At 39.4% G+C, this 15,445-nt stretch overlaps 1 protein-coding gene across 1 annotated transcript; it reads right to left on the bottom strand.

The window, feature by feature from the left end:
* Nucleotides 1-2,601: 2,601 nt before the first annotated feature.
* LOC114645165 (cytochrome c oxidase subunit 5B, mitochondrial) lies at nt 2,602-14,766 on the bottom strand. Its single transcript, XM_028793061.2, has 4 exons — nt 14,568-14,766; nt 8,384-8,454; nt 7,743-7,842; nt 2,602-2,817 (listed from the first exon to the last, which is right to left on the bottom strand). Exons 1-4 carry the CDS (start codon nt 14,665-14,667, stop codon nt 2,705-2,707), a joined length of 384 nt encoding a protein of 127 aa, XP_028648894.1. The 5' UTR covers nt 14,668-14,766; the 3' UTR covers nt 2,602-2,704.
* Nucleotides 14,767-15,445: the final 679 nt, after the last annotated feature.

Raw genomic sequence — 15,445 nt, 5'->3', positions numbered from 1 at the left:
AAAGAAAAAAAGAAATCTGTGATGCAAGAATGACCTGATATGGTGGAATGAAAACACGATTATGCCATAGAATTAAAAAAAAATAATCTGGCAAAAATTGGCTCCTAAGTAAACAATCGGGTTGGAACAAAAGCCAGCTGCCACGATAGCCCCCCAGGACCAACTTTGCAGACCTCCAGTCTAAATTCAACACCATATCAACTCAAATAGAGTGCCAAAGGATGCAAGTTCCGTTTTTGTTTGAAATGAGATGATGGCTGAACTCGCTTTCTTGGTTTTTGCTGACAAAAGTGGAATGTGGTGTCGAGTCCTTGGCAGTTCCTTCTGCGCTCTGCTGTCGATGTGGTTTGCTGACCACACCTGCAGATTGTGGAGTTGGCCCGTTTTTCTCCCACTATTTCATGTGCTATGACCTTGTGCAGCTAGTAAATGTGATAAGGAGGATGCCTGTCTGTACTCAAGGTAGATTCACTTACTATACAGCTGCTTATTTTCTAGAAATGAAAAGCAACTTGGACACATTCAAATTTCCTTTAACACTCCACTGAAAAAGAGCCAAGTGGCAGATGAGAGATGGATATATATTTTTGAGAGGGAGATACTGTCCAGCTTAGAAGTTACAAACAACCTCTTGACCAGATTAAATGTCTTTTAGTGTATTTCACACAGTTGACGCTTCATTGCACCTTCTGCTAATGTTGGCGTGGCACAATGAATTTCAGCTTTAACCCAAAAGGATGTAGGCAGCTATGCACCAAGGTGGTACCATTTCACTTCTGCTGCCAAGCTGACCTGTACTGACGTAGGAATGAAACACATGTAATGCCAGCAGGAGAACAACCAGGGGCAAATGCAACATATCCATGTATATTGCCTTTCACCTGCCCACATCATGGGCTCTTCACACTCTAGCTAGCATTAGTTATTAGCCAGTTTTTTTTTTGTTTTTTAAAGTACTGTAAAGCACTGGTGGTGGATCAGACAAACCACATCCAAAGATAATCAGAAACCCTATTTTCCTCAAGTGGAGGTACACTTTTTCTATTCCATACAACAATCAAGACAACAGAAAAGGCAAACCCATGGTGTTGGGCAGTAGCAACAGCCACTAAAGCCACGGAGAGACACCTGTGAACCTTTAAAAAGTGAGCAAGAAATAAATTAGAAAGTTACCTAACCTACTAAATAACCAGCATGGGTTTATGAGAGGAAGGTCCTGCCAAACCAATCTCATTTTTTTTAAAGAAGCAACTGGAATAGCTGATAAAAACAAAGCATACAGCATCATTTACCTAACCTTTCAAAACAATCTTTGATAGTCATCCAACACCAAAGATTAATTCTTAAACTAGAAGCTATGGGCATCAGAAGTAACCTACAAAACTAGTTGGTTAACGGACCAGAGCCGAAGATTGCAGATAAGAGGAGAATGCTCCACATGAAGCAAGGTCCTCAGTGGGGACACCAGTGGTCTCCCCATGCACAGTTACTGATTCTGGTGTAGTTTGTAAACTTGTGAAATTTGCAGAAGACACTAAAATTATAGGGATGGCAGACATCGAAGAGGCAGCAAAAATATCTAGACAAGCTTCAGAACTGCGCAAATACCTGGAAGGTGAAGTTTAAAGTACTAACACATGGGCAAAAGGAACACCAATTATAAGTACAAGATGGGACACATGGTCATATACAGGAAGGGACCTCTGAAAAGGATTTAGAAGTTTTATGTTCACACAACATTTTCTTTGACTAAGTAATGCACGGAAGCAATTAAAAGGGCAAATGTTTGGCTACATCATAAAAACTTGAATTTAAGTCAAGGGACATTATCCTCAGACTATATTATGCACCAGTGAGAAAACATCTGGAGTATTGTGTGTAGTTTTGGTCACCACCGTACAAGAAACACATAGCTGCACTTGAAGCTGTGCAGAAAAGAGTAACCAAGTGCATCCAAAGACTTAAGGACATGTCCTAATCGGACAGAGAAGTAAACCTGTTAAAACAGAAGCCTGGACAACCTGTTAAGAAAAATCTGTTTGAGATAGTGGAATAGCTTGGCTGTTCGATAAACAAATGGGCCTTGAGAGGCTGAATGGTCTCCTCTAATTTGTCAAATTTATGTTTTTCTAGTTAGGTCAATACCAGCAGCCATTCTAAATCCAGGTTAGTAGCTGCAGTGTGCTGTGCAGCATAGAGAAATGCAAGTGAATACCTGAGATGCATTTTAATGCCAGGTGTAAATGTAATCCAACTAAACACTATATGGATACAATCCCAAAATGAAATGCATGATTAATAGTCTTTCTGAAAATTAACAGTCATCTCAGAACTTGTGCAACACGTTTTAAATATCAATGAAGTCTGGAATTTTTAAAAGGTCTATGGGCCTTCAGTTTGACATACCTGCATTAATTCAGTAAAGTATCACAATCAAAAAAAAAAAAAAAAAAAAAGCAGCTGTGTGGGTCAGAATGCCCTGTCAAGGTTTGGGTTCTCACAATGCTGGGCGACCGCTCCCCACGGATGCATTTTGTCATTTACAATTTCTTTTTATAGGTAAATACTAAGTAATTTGTACAAATTGTCAGAAGAGTCAAATTAGTGGTCAGTTTTAATTTATTGTATTAAAGTGCAACTATATTCTTTAAAGGAAAGCCTCACAAAAGAATATTTTATCTTCAGATAGACCTGTAACATTTCTTTAGTGTGGTAGCTCATGGTGAACAAGCTGGTAGTGAGAACCACAAGATGGACAGCGCTGCACATTGCCTTCATGAACCCAAAACCAAATAATTGCAGTATTGTCTTCTTCGCCTGAAAGAAACAAAATACAAAAGAAATTTAAGCTTTACATGAGAAAGACCCAAGGCCGGATTTATACTTCATGTGACGCATGCTGCAGAGTACACTCCTGCTACGCAAGCGTTGTACTGTTTATACTTGCGCACGTACTTTATGTAAATCTGGAGGAATCCACCAGGTGGCAGTGCGAGATATCACGGTGAGAACAGGTTCGGCTGTGTTGTGAATTGCCTGGAATGCCCATTAAACTCCGATGACACCTTACCGCAATACCTCTGAAAAGGAGGTTTAATGATTAAATCCATCAGTCCAGGGATTTGTCCATTTCAGCTAGTTTTGGGCACAAGGGTGAAACAATCCCTGGACGAGGCATCAGTTCATCGCAAGGTGAACACAAGCACACACATACACGCTGGCGTCATTTCAGTGTCACCAAATCTGTATATTTTTGGAAGGAAACCGGAGCACACTGTGGAAACCCAGCAGGAAAACATGTAAACTCCAGGCAGGGAATATCAGCGACATGACTCCCTGCAAGACAGCAGCGCTAACGCTCCGCCACTGTGTCACCCCATGCGTGTCATTATTACAGTATTCATTATTTAAACGAAATTACCGAATTTTCTGTAAAATGTAACATACTTCAATGCATTTCATCATGAAAGTATAAATCTAAGGATTCTAAATGTGCAGAGAGTTGGAATATCATACATTTAATGTGCTCAGTGTGGCGATCTATAGCTGTTTACCACTGCTGTCAGTACTGGAGGAAGCCATAGGAAAAAAAAAAAAAAAAGACGGCACAGAAGACTGTATGTGAGAGACTTTTAAAATGTCTTGTGTCATTACGATCGGGAATATGCAACGCTTGAATATAAAAGCACCACGAATGCATCTGAATGTCGGCATTTTGCTTCACCACATCGAACCATTCATCAAACATCGAAGTGCGCACACCGATCTCGTAGGATCCGCAAGGTGGGTTTCTGTCACATGTAGACAGTAACCAGTGACTCTGACGTCAACATTCCCTCCCAATACCCCCCCCCCCCCAACTTTTTGCTGGTACTGCAACTCACGCACGCGTCATGTTCATTTCTGAGGACCTGCTCGGAGGATGCATCAAATGAACGCTGGCTCACTGGAAATCCTGCTTATCCTACCAAGAGTTCCAGGGGGCTGTAACATAGCAGAAATGACAACAGTGCAGAAGCCAAAGTAGGGGTGCAGTGTAAGGGTACTAATACACCGTACAGGCACAGTGAGCTAGTTTAGAGTTGCCAATAAAAATTAGTAACCTAGTTTTAACCTTTGCAGGCTTCCCTGTGTTTATTTCCCATAAAACATGCCTTTGAGTTTTTGTAACAAAAAAAAACGTAACCCTATATTATACATTACTTATACACACACACCTACTGGTGATACAGCAAAGTCGACACACTCATCCATCAGGGACAGTAAATACCCACTAACCAAGGACATACCTTCCCCACCAAGTCACCAAATTTCAATCAGTGCTTAGTAATATGCTAACGTGCGGACTCTGCACTGAGTGTGGTCTTTATGCAAACAATGATGGAGAAGCAGCAATTGATGGGCCCAACAGTAGCACTAACCAATAGGGTGGGCAGACAACTGAAATAGACAGGTGATCCATGAGATGTGAAATGAAAGTACAAAGCAGTTCAGAAAGGTCAACTCTCCAATACACTGTGGACTCCATGGGTGACAATCCCCCAAACGACTTGCTCTCCTCTTTTATGCTCTTCAGACTCGGCCATGGATAAAACACCGACCCGCTGCAGCCATTGCAGTGGATAGCTTGACTTTAACACACTGGAGAGTTCAAAAGGAAATAGTAACTTGTAACAAAGCAGGAAGGCATGCGATTATGTGTGTACTCTGTGCTGTTAGTAGGATTTATCCGTTATTTGCTTCAGTACCATTCGGTCCTGATACTGTGACCTGAAAACTGGCATTAATGTCAAAATTTTCACATCAATCCAACATTACTGTGGTCAGGAAAAAATGGACTGTCTGTTTATCATAATTGGAAATGAATGCTAACATAACAGACTTATACAATGTACTAGTAAGACTGCATGTGGAGTTGTGTGTGCAGTTCTGGAGCCTCATTTATAAAACTTTACATGGATTCAATCATGAATATAAATCATGCCAAAAAAAACCAAAAAACCCTGCAGTACACACATTTCTACACAATTTATCATTTATAAATAAACATACATGAATGCACCTCCAACACCCAGGGTTGCCACCCTGAAACAACCATATATCCATCCATCCATTTTCCAACCCGCTGAATCCGAACACAGGGTCACGGGGGTCTGCTGGAGCCAATCCCAGCCAACACAGGGCACAAGGCAGGAAACAATCCTGGGCAGGGTGCCAACCCACCGCAGGACAAACAACCATACATGGAACATGCTAATCAACTTCATTTATATACAATCACAATGCCATAAAACTGAACTGGCTGGTACAGCAGCCTCCCTCCTAAAGTATCGAGACTCCACTACCTGCATTCAAAAGCACCTGGCTGCAGTCCACAACGAAGAACGCAAGATCATGCTCTCCATTATAGCACCTTAGTGACAGGGAAAGGTGTAAAGAGCCAGTTGGCAGCAGTTATTACCTGCCCATGTAATGACATGATTGCTGTTACAATGAATAGTAGAGGCCATATGAAAGACTAAGGGTTCAGCCAGTTTACTTACCAACAAGTCAAATGCCAGGTACAGCACCATCACGTCTGTCAAAGCCACTTTACCTCAAATTAAATAAATCAAAGTTTGACCCAGGTCACTAAGCCACAACGTTTGTCACCCCCATCTAGGCATCACAGAATACTTGTGCGTTAATGGAATATCATGGCTTACGGTTTTTAAAAAAAACAGCTTCTCTCGCACTAGATAGCCTTACTGCAATATGAGTAAAATGAATTGCTCCGATTACATTGAAGTACCGGACACTGCTGTAAATTGGCCTTTAATTTCGGCAAAACCATGTTTTATGTATGTGCGCACCCACATCATAAGAAAACTGGGTATAGCGCCTTGGCCAAGATATTTCTGACCGTCGGCCAGGTTCCTGAGAAGTGGCATCAGCTACCCAATACAAATGGACAAAAACGTTCTTAATACCATCTTAAACAGGAACTAAAATAGAATCTGTACATCTTTTTCATCTCTATCACTTTTGAGGTGCAGTACGTTTTTTACATCAATGTACATTAGAACAACGGATCGGTGATGAATTACGCATGCGAGTCATCATTTAGCTGGTTTGCATTTCCCTACTTGGGCAAGGGTGTCATCATTTCCTAGTTTCTCTGAAACGTTGTGTATTAATGGTTCCGAGCTGCCAAAGATGTATGCAAGTTTTCCTGCCAAGCTTTCTTTTATAAATCCCAGCGTTTGCATGGACATCTGTGTGCATACATTTTGAGCCTCTCTTTGTGCATAATGCTGGGATTTATAAATGTAACCCCTTGTCACCATGCTACAGAAAAAAAAACATAACAGCACTTGGGTGAATCACATACTAGAGGACAAAAATGGAAATTAAGGGGAAGTGCATCTAGGACTGAAGCCAGGAAGCACTTCCTCACACAGAGTTATGGGAATCTGGGGGGGAAAAAAATGGATGAAATTTTGGTATATCTTGGCTAAACAAGTTTCATAGACTGAATGGTCTCCTAGTTTGTCAAATTCTTATGTTCCAGTAACTGTGGAGTCTGCTTCCTTATTTAAACTTTTCCATTTCATCAAATTCATCTTTTCAATAAAGTAATGGATGTGCAAGTTATACATTATTTCAGCTTGAAAACAGTGCAATTTGTGTTCATTTTTAACTACAGAAGCTATTTGTTTTTGATGTTCCTGTATATGAACTTACTCTTAAACAAAAAGAAATAAGGGAGTAAGACTTTCAATGAGGGAAGTCAGGAGGTCTGATCCAAGGGCACCAAGAATATACAAATATAAGTAATATACTGTATATTCTCTGTTTAAGAAGCCAGTCAGCAACTTGGATGTTTCTTCCGTGCACCATCAAAAGAAAAACAATTTTTTTTTTTAAAGATTATTCATTAAAAGTGTCAAAATGCAACTAAAAAAAAATACATAGAGGACACCTTTCTCTACATTTGCGTATTCCTTAAAGTGAACAGCAGAGCAAACTTGTGCTCAAAGAAAATATGAAGAAAAAAAAAAAAAACAATGCCTGCATACTCATACAACTATGCAATTGGCCCAAAAGTGTGATCCAATTGTTTTAAAATGCTTAAAAGTGCAATAGGTCTAATTTTCTTCTCAGCCTTAAGATATAAATATAAAATGTAATAAATAATGTAATGCAATATCAAGCACATACTTGATTGTGTGTTATATCCACTAGGTGGTGCCAATTTCCTTTCAGAATAGGCCGTTCCTTGTATAGGTTTCATGTGTAATTAATTACTTTAGCCTCCATATGAAACACTTTCAGGAAGGCAGTTTCTTCAAGAAATGGCCAATTCCAAAAAGACATTGTATATACAGTACTGTGGAAATTAATCCAGCAGTCACTCCAATTTAAATAGTGTTAAAGCCTGGATAGGCTTGACTTCTGTCATGATATTGAACTGATACACAAGTCTGCACACTAACAACTCAAGTATTTGGATCCTATTATAAATACCATAATTCATCCATTACCAAACCCCCATAATTAGCTCAGGGTTGCAGGGTTCAAGGCAGCCACACAAAATAAAAGTGCTGGGATACAAGGATCAAAGCAAGGTATGCTTTTTGTTTAAAAAAAAAAAAAAAATGATGAATGCATTGGACTTTTACATTTCTGAATAACTTGTCTCCACTATTAGATAATCATGAGGCCTTACATAAACATACTTGCAAACATGCTGAATTACTTACAAATGCAGCCAACAAGTCTTTTGTTCCCAATTGAAGGCACGATGTGTGGATCATCTTTGGTTCCAGCATAATTCTTGGGTTTAAAAATGCTATACGGGTCCTGCCAATAAAATGACAGCATCAGAATGATCCTTCAAGTATTATGGAACTCCAGCAATTTATTGGGCATTTCAATTTGTAATTTTATTTTTTTCATGCAGCACATTCCTGTTTAACAGTGAAGGCTGCTCACTTTATATACCATTTTTAGATCATACTACTGTACTCTGGTCAATTTTTGACTAATAAATAACAATAAAAGGAACAGTTGTGATACAATGTAGCTGTGCGATTAGTAACATGTATTTTGAGATTATTCACACCGATATCGCATTATCTTCTGATGAAATCTCATTCAAACAGAAGAAACTAAAACAGATAAGAAGGAAATTGGGGTGAAGGTGCATCCATCCCCTGTACATGGAGTTTGATTCAGCAAGTAGTTTATTTACAGCTGCTGCATTTTAAGTTAGGACTGTCAGAATAAAAACCTTGAGTCACTTTGATTTCCCACATCATTCTACCTCATTACAGGTAGTCAGTATATATGGGGAATAAAACCTAAGCACAAGCTAGCAGACTGCGACTCTTAGGGTACACACCTCTCCCTTCTTCAAGGCCTGCAATGTTTTACGCTCCAGTCCTGTAGCTTGCTCTTCATCAGTAGGAATTCCTAAAATGAAAAATTAATATATTTTGTACAAGTTACAATTCTTGAGCATAGAAAAATCACCAAAGTCACATTGCATTTTAATTGCATCCCGTTTGTAGTTTCAAAGTTAAAGGAGAAGTTCAGTATAGGAATGTAAACTACAGAATGGGGTGAACCTTAGGGACTCTAAGGTCCCCAGATCTTTCACCGATGTATCTGGGAAAGTGAAACAGAAAATCTGGATATCACCTCGGGACCTGCTCTTGACAGTGTAAATTTTTCCTTGTACCATAAAACTATAACTTGTAGCACCCTTTATTCCACAGGACCGTGGTCACCTTAAGACTTATACACCAAAACATCTATAGGACACTCACAAGAGAACATCTAAACCAGAAGTTAACATTTAAACTGGCCTCTACAAAAATGAAAGGTTCAATTCCCATTACCAGTTGCTACCAAGGATAATGTGGCCCACCATTTTCTAGCATTGCTCTTAGGAGACTTTTTGGCTGCTGCTAACTGGACATGTAATTAATTATTCATGATTTTAATTACAAGCTCTGTCTTAATTTTCTTTACTGTGAAACACTTGATTTTTCTTTGAATCAACAAGTACTTACATGAATTAAAATAAACTTTGCTGTCATTTTTATCATTGTTCTAAAGCAGTGGATCATGTATAGCCAGGGGCAAATGACCCTAAAGTGTTTAGCAATTGCTGTTACTTCCTCTTCATCTTTAATTAATCTCATAGTTTAATTAGCAGTAATTTCCCCTTATTTTATATTCAGAGACGTGCAGTAGCACAAGACTGACATTAGTAAGGAACTAAGAAGTTTTTGTTTTTTTCCAACCTTCAACATTTAACTCATTTTTTCCCCCATTTTTGTTTAATTTCACATTTTTAGTGGAGTCTGCACTCATAACTCTATCTGAATTCTGAATATAAGTAACAAGCAACTGCAAAGAAGCTGCAAAGGAAAAACAGCTTTATACGGCATACAAGACTAATAACTCCAAAGTGAATCATAGGGTGTATAAGAACATGACGGCAACCATTAAGAAGGATATTAGGGAGGTTAAAAGAAAGTTTGACAGGAATATAGCAGATAAGCCAAAAGACAACCCTAAGAGATTCTTTCATTGTTTTAGTAGTAAAAGAACAGTCAAGGTGGAGGTGAAGTGCATCAGAAATAGTAAAGAGGAATTAAAAGATACAGACAGTGAAATAGTGGATGCTCTAAACTTGCATTTTTCCGAGGTGTTCACAAGTAAGCAAATGGATGACCTCCCGGTGGTAAATGAGACTACTATGGAGGTACTGAGGGATTTGGACATTGTAGAGGGAGAAGTGCTGCTCAGATTAAATAAGATGAAATCAAACAAATCACCAGGACCAGATAATATTTACCCTCAAGTTCTTAAGGAGACTAGCGAGTGCATATATTGATGCATATTTTTAGGAAGACACTGCACAATGGGGACTTGGAAAACATACAGGCTTGAGCAGATTTGTGGCAAATGAAATTTAATGTCAGTAAAGTATTACACATAGGAAATAAAAATGTTAGGTTTGAATGCACAATGGGAGGTCTGAAAATCGAGAGTACACCGTATGAATAGGATTTAGGAGTCATAGTGGACTCCACGCTATCAACTTCGACAGTGTTCAGAAGCCATTAAGAAGGGAAACAGAATGTACAGATTCTATGGTTGTCAAGAACACAGAGACACACTTGTGCGAAATTTACCCTTAAGTTTCCAAACTTTAGGAAGTTCTTCTTTACAAAGAGAACCATAGACACTTGGAACAAGTTACCAAGTAGTGTGGTAGACAGTAAGACTTTAGGGACTTTCAAAACTCGACTTGATGTTTTTTAGGTGAATTAAATGGATAGGACTGGCAAGCTTTGTTGGGCTGAACGGCTTGTTCTCATCTAGATTGTTCTAATGTTCTAAAAGCAGAGTGGATAGTACTGCTAACAAAAATTTAGGTTAAAAAGGAGCACAGAAGTACCTGTTTGTGTGCTTAGCAGTAAATTTTCAGTACTTTAAATAACCAAATATTAAAAAAAAAAAAAGTATTAAAATAATTCTTATCCATCTAACAAACAAATGCTTGCTTCTTTCAGTAAAAACTGAGTATAACCAGATTGTAATTTCTAGGTTGATATATTACAACGTAAAACACACACACCCCACTAGACGCTGGCTAATAACGGCTTGCTTAATTAAAGCAGCAGTCCAGTTGAAAGAAGACACTTGTCAAGATGTAAAGCTGCAGCTACAGTGTCTCCCAGGCCTGAACTGTAGAGTCACTGCCATGAACTAGAGTGGGGATGTACACTGATCAGTAAATTAGTCTTGCCCAAGAATGTAGATTCTGTCTGACCAACAAGGTCTGGCGCTTCATCCACAACATTACTGCCACTACACCAAATGGCTGTTCAAATTCACGGTTTCTTTAACCTACACTCATGAACACCTCGAGGTATTTGAACTCTTACACTTGCAATAGCTACTTGTCCGAATAGAGCCAGCCACTTTTTTCAGGTAGAAGACGATGACCTCATATTTAGGAATGTATATTATCATACCAAATACATCATCACATTACGCTACAGACAACAGTAGTGCTTGTAAGTAAGGAGTTAAGATAAAAGGAGACTGAGGACATGGTTTCCTTTTGGAAATTAAGTAACCTCTACTTTCTCAAATTGGATGTTCCCCGATTCTGCGCTGTGCATTGATATTTTGTCCATGAAAATCACTATCCATAAAAATCAAGGTACTTCAGGTAAATGTGTGCTCCTTGCCAAGTTCATAACATCCTCCCTAAGTATTGAGGCCTTTAATACACAATTAGGTTTAAAATAAAAGATGAACATGAGACAAAAGTACAGAGAGTGTTACCTATTACTTATGGCTTTACGAAGCACATAGATTTTAAAAGTTCAGAATAATTTTAATATTTGGGTTCCATAAGCACACTAGGAACATTAACTGTTTTCTACTGGAGTTTCCTGTGCACACAAATAGTCTGTAAGCACGTTATGTTGCCCTTTCATTTTGCAGCAGTACCCCTAAAACAACAAGACATCTACAGAACTGCTTAGTGAACTGATTTCCTCAGGTCCTTGATGTTTGTTGAATTACATAAATGTTACCATTGTAGAACAATCAATTACTGTCAACCAATTAAAATTAAATTTTACAGTATTGAGTAAATATTCAGGCTCAGGAGTAGGACTACATGATACTGTCAAATCCATAGCACAGTAGAAAGAATTCTCATGGTTTTCTATAGATGCCAGTATACTGTATTTCAAGACTGAAACATATAATTTTACCAAATAAAAAATGTATTAAAGTTGGCCTCTCATTTGTCAAAATGGTTGTTAATAACCTGCAATTCAAATGCATTTAACAAGTTATTGACCTCTTTGGTCAAGCTGCACTGATGGCAGTGCAGTTTGTCAGTTGTTCACTGGGTCAGTCGGATGCTTGCTCAGTCCGTTATTTTTTCCTACCCTACCTTCATTTTAATCTTCTATCTTTATACATAAGCACATTATCAAACCCGCTTAATCCAAAGCTTAGTCATGGGCAGTGAAACCAAGTTTGGACTTGACAGTCAGACGGCACTGTTTAGTGGGGATCGCCCTGGACGATATTCTTAAAGTGGTCGGCTCATGTGTTAGTCATGGTTCACACTGTGGCCCATAAACAAAGTCATTGCAGAAAGTCACATTTCCGCTTTCTTCTGTACGCACAGATTTGCATATTGTGTGACAGGATGGGTTTTATATTTAAAATGTACCCGGATGTTTTCCACGGATTTCTACAGAACAGCAATTTTTTTTCATAATCCATATTGCAAGAACAATTTAATCCAGCATGCTGGAACAACCAGTTTATCACCCACCCCTACTCAGAGACCAGACTGAAACTTAAATACTAAGTGGAGGGAGGCAAATATTGTGAATTTCCCCTTGGGATTAATAAAGTATCTATCTATCTATCTAAATACCGTGTTTTCTACTTTGTTTGATACTGTATGTGTACTTCTTAATTATGCCCATGAGCAGCTATTTGCACATTTTAAAACAAGAAGGGAATTTTCTTATAAATTAGTATCTGATGCCTAGGGCATCATTCACCTATTGATCCAAGTCTGGTTTTTCAATTCAGCTAGGCAATTTTAAATAAGACAAACATGACTGAGTACAATTATGAATGGTGTGATCATTTCTACTTTTGTGTTGTGTACAAGTGTAGTTACATAAAATCTTAAGGTACCTATTGATTTACCTTACATCCTTATACATTTTGGAATCACCGATCCACCTAACCTGCATGTCTTTAGACTGCAGGAGGAAAGTTGAGCACACAAGGAAATCCTTGCTGACATGGGGAGAGCATGCAAACTCCATGCTGGGAGCACCCAAGATTTGAACCTCTCGGTCTCTCCTTGCTCTGAGACAGCAGCTACCACTGTGCCACCAACCGACTTATATTTACTGTATTATTATTATTATTATTATTATATTTACTGTATCAAACCTTTGTTAACTGATTTAACTCCTGAGGAATATGAAACACCTTTCCCATATGGCCTATAATTTGATGTCATTAAAACTAAGACCTACTACTATAATAAAAGTAACTTGACTGGCTTACCTATAAACTAAAATAGAATAAACTAATTATTAATTACATACCAACATTATATGCTGTCACATCATAAATATATTTTTGTGACTATTTTTAACATTAAAGCCTTGACCTCAGAAACAGGTCAATTTATTATCCTTTATTTAATTCTCCCTTCTTTGTCTGTTCTATAGACACCAGCTGGCTACTTTCGCTACGAAATTTGCTTTACAAAATCATAACAATTATTCGTTACATTTATACAGCATGTTTCTCACTAATGAAAGCACTCCACACAGGTAGGACCCAGGATGCAAACCCGTGATCTCCTTACCACATACCACTTCTGAAGTTGAGATCCACAATATGGCAGAAAAGTGTTCATCACTCAGACATTTGTATTTGGATTTAGTAGTTCCCTTACGGGGCGGCTCGGTGGCGCAGTGGCTAGCGCTGCTGCCTCGCAGTTAGGAGACCTGGGTTCACTGCGTGGAGTCTGCATGGGTTTCCTCCCACAGTCCAAAGACATGCAGGTTTGGTGAATTGGCGATTCTAAATTGGCCCTAGTGTGTGCTTGGTGTGTGCTTGGTGTGTGTGTGGGCCCTGCGGTGGGCTGGCACCCTGCCCGGGGTTTGTTTCCTACCTTGCGCCCTGTGTTGGCTGGGATTGGCTCCAGCAGACCCCCGTGACCCTGTAGTTAGGATACTGGATGGATGGATAGTTTCCTTACACAAACACATAACTGGAGCCAAAAAAAAAAGCTCCCGTAGGAATGAATATTGTCTCACAGTTAGAGGGGCACAGAATGCAGGCAGCATGGCTGGGCTGAACTTTTCTTTAAGCACAGTGTTAAAAGTGGAGTTTGATATACACGACCTTTATGTCTGATAGGTTTAGGTTTTTCCTAGTATTTTTAACAAATTAAACCAATTCCAGATTTACAACAAAAATGTTTATCAAGTTATAAAATGCAAGGCAGGCGGTTATATTTAACTTATAAGCTAGTCATGCCCAATCACGTCACCCATCCACACATTAAACCGCGTTTACCCGTTGAGCATAAACTATAAAAACTATAAACGTATGTGGGCTTTTCTTTTGCACAGGTGTCTGGCGAGGCCAGCACTCGTGCGGTTCGAAGCATTTGCAGAGGATTTAGCCAGCGACCTCACTTCAGCTCTTCGCCATTACCGTTCACGTTGAACCGGTGCAACAACAAAAAATGAAGCAGGGAAGAGTGCGCTGGTGGTGAAGCGTCATTTGAAATGCACTTGATTTGGGAGTGACCTTGTGCTATCCTGACTCAACCAGTCACTTAACCTTTAGCTGTCCCCCTGCGTAGTGGTACGAATGTCATACCGCCATTTGCTATTTAAACGGGTCCATCTGCTCCTTTGCCCTTGGTTTTCGTCACTCTATCTGGGAAAACGTAACTGTATCAAAGTTTCTTAACTTGTGGCCGCACACCGTTTGCTTACCCCCGCCAGTAGAACTCGACCTCAGAGCGGTCCTGAAAAGTGGCACCGGTGGACGGGGCTTCACAATGCGCGACAAACTCAAAAGAACTCTAGACGCCATCACCGAACTTCTATTCACCAAACACACGTCTGTCTACAAGAATCAGTATAGTCCGTCCGAACTGCGCAGCTGGAGCGGCGATGTGAGCGTGCTGATGATTGACAAGAGCAAGCGCCCAGTCACGTGCAACATCGCCTTCATAAAGCAACCAATGGGAGGAGGGCAGGACGCGGACGACGGCCTGCGCGCGAGGTGGCTATTTTTAATAACAACCGCAAATAGATTCATAAAAGGTTTGTTTTTCTTTTTTTACCTCTACCCAGATTTTGGTCAGCATGCATTCCGGACCCTCATTAATACTGAATATGTACTCGACATTAACAATATTTACGGATGTAAAGATTTCGATGCAAACTTTATTCACCCAGCTTATTCCAATTCAAGGTTTTTGAAGCATAGGGGGCAAGGCAGGCAATCAGTTCTGATCGGGGCGCAACATACATTGCAGTTTCAAAGATGTGATGGGTCCTTGTTCCTCCCAAAATGGTACAACCTTAGCGTCTGATATTAAATCCACCCATCTCTCACTCCGCTACCCACATTTAACCATTTTATAATGGACACGAAAGGTACAAGACAAAAAGGAGGTGCGGAGAAAGCAATAATTAAGCGAAAATAAAACCGGTGCTGGATGATGTATTTTAATTTAAGAAAACATCTGCTTTATTTAGAACATGCAAATAAAGCCATTTGTTAACTTTACAACACTGCATTGGATCCCGTATTCAGTAGCACTCGATCCACGGTTTTCAAACTGTGGTACACGTACCACTGGTGG

Source organism: Erpetoichthys calabaricus, chromosome 2 (genome assembly GCF_900747795.2).
Source record: "Erpetoichthys calabaricus chromosome 2, fErpCal1.3, whole genome shotgun sequence".
NCBI lineage: Eukaryota > Metazoa > Chordata > Cladistia > Polypteriformes > Polypteridae > Erpetoichthys > Erpetoichthys calabaricus.
This window is presented reverse-complemented; position numbering and strand designations above follow the sequence as displayed.